The sequence below is a fragment of the Ctenocephalides felis genome, unplaced genomic scaffold (genome assembly GCF_003426905.1).
Source record: "Ctenocephalides felis isolate EL2017-DRISC unplaced genomic scaffold, ASM342690v1 CF-g0.4_SCAFFOLD_01492, whole genome shotgun sequence".
Classification (NCBI taxonomy): Eukaryota; Metazoa; Arthropoda; class Insecta; order Siphonaptera; family Pulicidae; genus Ctenocephalides; species Ctenocephalides felis.
Window position 1 is genome coordinate 27,071,710 of NW_020537646.1, and position 1,853 is coordinate 27,073,562.

Below are 1,853 nucleotides of genomic sequence, written 5' to 3' on the forward strand. Positions count from 1 at the left end.
TATAAAAACAAACATATTACTCCCTCACACCTGTTCCGGATTAACATAACCATAAATTGCCTTCCCGGTTTTGACTTAAAAAAATTTGATCACCTTAAAATTTAACATAATGTTCTCTTATTTTACTCTACTTATTATTCTCTCCTTCTGCATATACTTATTTTTTTTAAATTATTAGGTATATAAAACATTATGAAAAAATTTAAAATTATATCTGATACTGTATTATTTACGGCATCATTATTTTTCAGCGAAACGACAATGAAAACCACAACTGAATGTGGTAAATGTTCACACCAGCATGCAACCAGCATGACGGGGTTGCGCTTTGTAAGAAGAAAGGTCGTGTGGATTGTGGAAATGGCTGGTTGTAAGCTTTTCCGGTTTCCGGAAAATCTCCCGGTCTTTACCGGACGGCGGGACATCTGTCTCGCTTTATCTGTTGGCCGCCTTCCTGTTCCGCTTCTCTACATGTTTGTAATACGGTTACACTCTGGTGGCAGAAGATTATTAGAAGTCGGATTTTTGGAATAGAATTTTAATGAAAAATGAAACAAATATGTAAGTAAGTGTTACATAAACTTTCCTTTTTAATTTGCGCGTATACTATACCTATAATGTAAGTTTGTTAGTTTTAAAAAAATCAAATCAACTGATATATTTGGTGAGATTGGGTACGGTTGTGCCACTTGTTTTTGATCAGAAATAACTTAACTTATATTTAAAATTTACCAGATATCTGTGAGAAAATTAAATTAAGTACAGTACTACATTTGTCTACGTGGAATTATAAAAATTCTGTCCAAATACGATGGATAAGTCAAAAAAATCAAATCATACAAGAAAAGGGCGGCTGTCACAATAGTCCTGGGCGTATAAATATAGTTCTAACAACTAGTAGTGTATGGCACCGTGCCTCAATGTAAAAATTGCTGTAACTTCCCGTACCATACAATTTGTTTTTTTTTTAAATTCCAAGGTTTTTTGAAAATTAGGATTTTTTTAAAGCGATCGCACTGCGTAGCTGTTTTGGATACATATATTGAAGCGCATAAGCGCCGCGTTCTGGTCTAGGGGTTAAACATTACAAATCTTGATACGGAGCCCATAAAATGTATAACCATAATATGTACTCGTTATTAAAACCTTTGGCGAGTGTCACAATCGTCCTGGGGTAATAAATATAGTTCAAACAACTAGTAGTGTATGGCATCGTGCCTCAAGGTAAAAATTGCTGAAACTTCCCGTACCGTAGAATAATGATTTTTTTTTAATTTTTTTTTTTTTGAAAATTTTGAGTTTTTTTTAAGTGATGGCAATGGGGAGCTGTTTTGGATACAAATTATCGAAGCTCATAAGCTCTGCGTTGCGGCCTAGAGGTTAAACATTACAAATCTTGATGCGGAACCCATAAAATGTATAACCATAATATGTACTTGTTATTAAAACTTTATAAACAACTGATAATTTTATTTTAGTGCATATGTCTAAAGATCATTATGGCCGCCAAAAGTCTTTTTTTTAAACAGTTTTTAGTGGATCTCTCCGAAATTGATTGACCTGCCTTCTCAATTTTTTTCAGTATTTCATTTTGCCATTATAAGTAAAATGGGATGCTTTATTCCTATAAAATAGCAACACCATTTTTGGCATATTTTCGATTTCGATTTCTTGCAATTTCTTACCATATGGAATTTGAACTATAAATATAAATATCAAATTTGTAACGATTTTTGTTGTCAAAAATATGTAATTCAACACAACATAATCATTTAAACAAAGCTTGTAAAACAATTAACAATATATGACGAACCATAAAATTTAAACAAGAAATCTTTGTAAAATATTATTTG

The 1,853-nt window shown here is 32.0% G+C and overlaps 1 protein-coding gene across 1 annotated transcript in view; it reads left to right on the forward strand.

Annotated features, from left to right (window-relative positions):
• Nucleotides 1-261: 261 nt before the first annotated feature.
• LOC113371097 (splicing factor 3A subunit 2-like) overlaps nucleotides 262-1,853 on the forward strand; it is a 4,346-nt gene continuing 2,754 nt past the window's right edge. Inside the window, exon 1 of the mRNA XM_026611742.1 lies at nucleotides 262-330. Within this exon, the coding sequence (XP_026467527.1) occupies nucleotides 262-330 (69 nt within the window). The remainder of the gene's footprint in view (nucleotides 331-1,853) is intronic.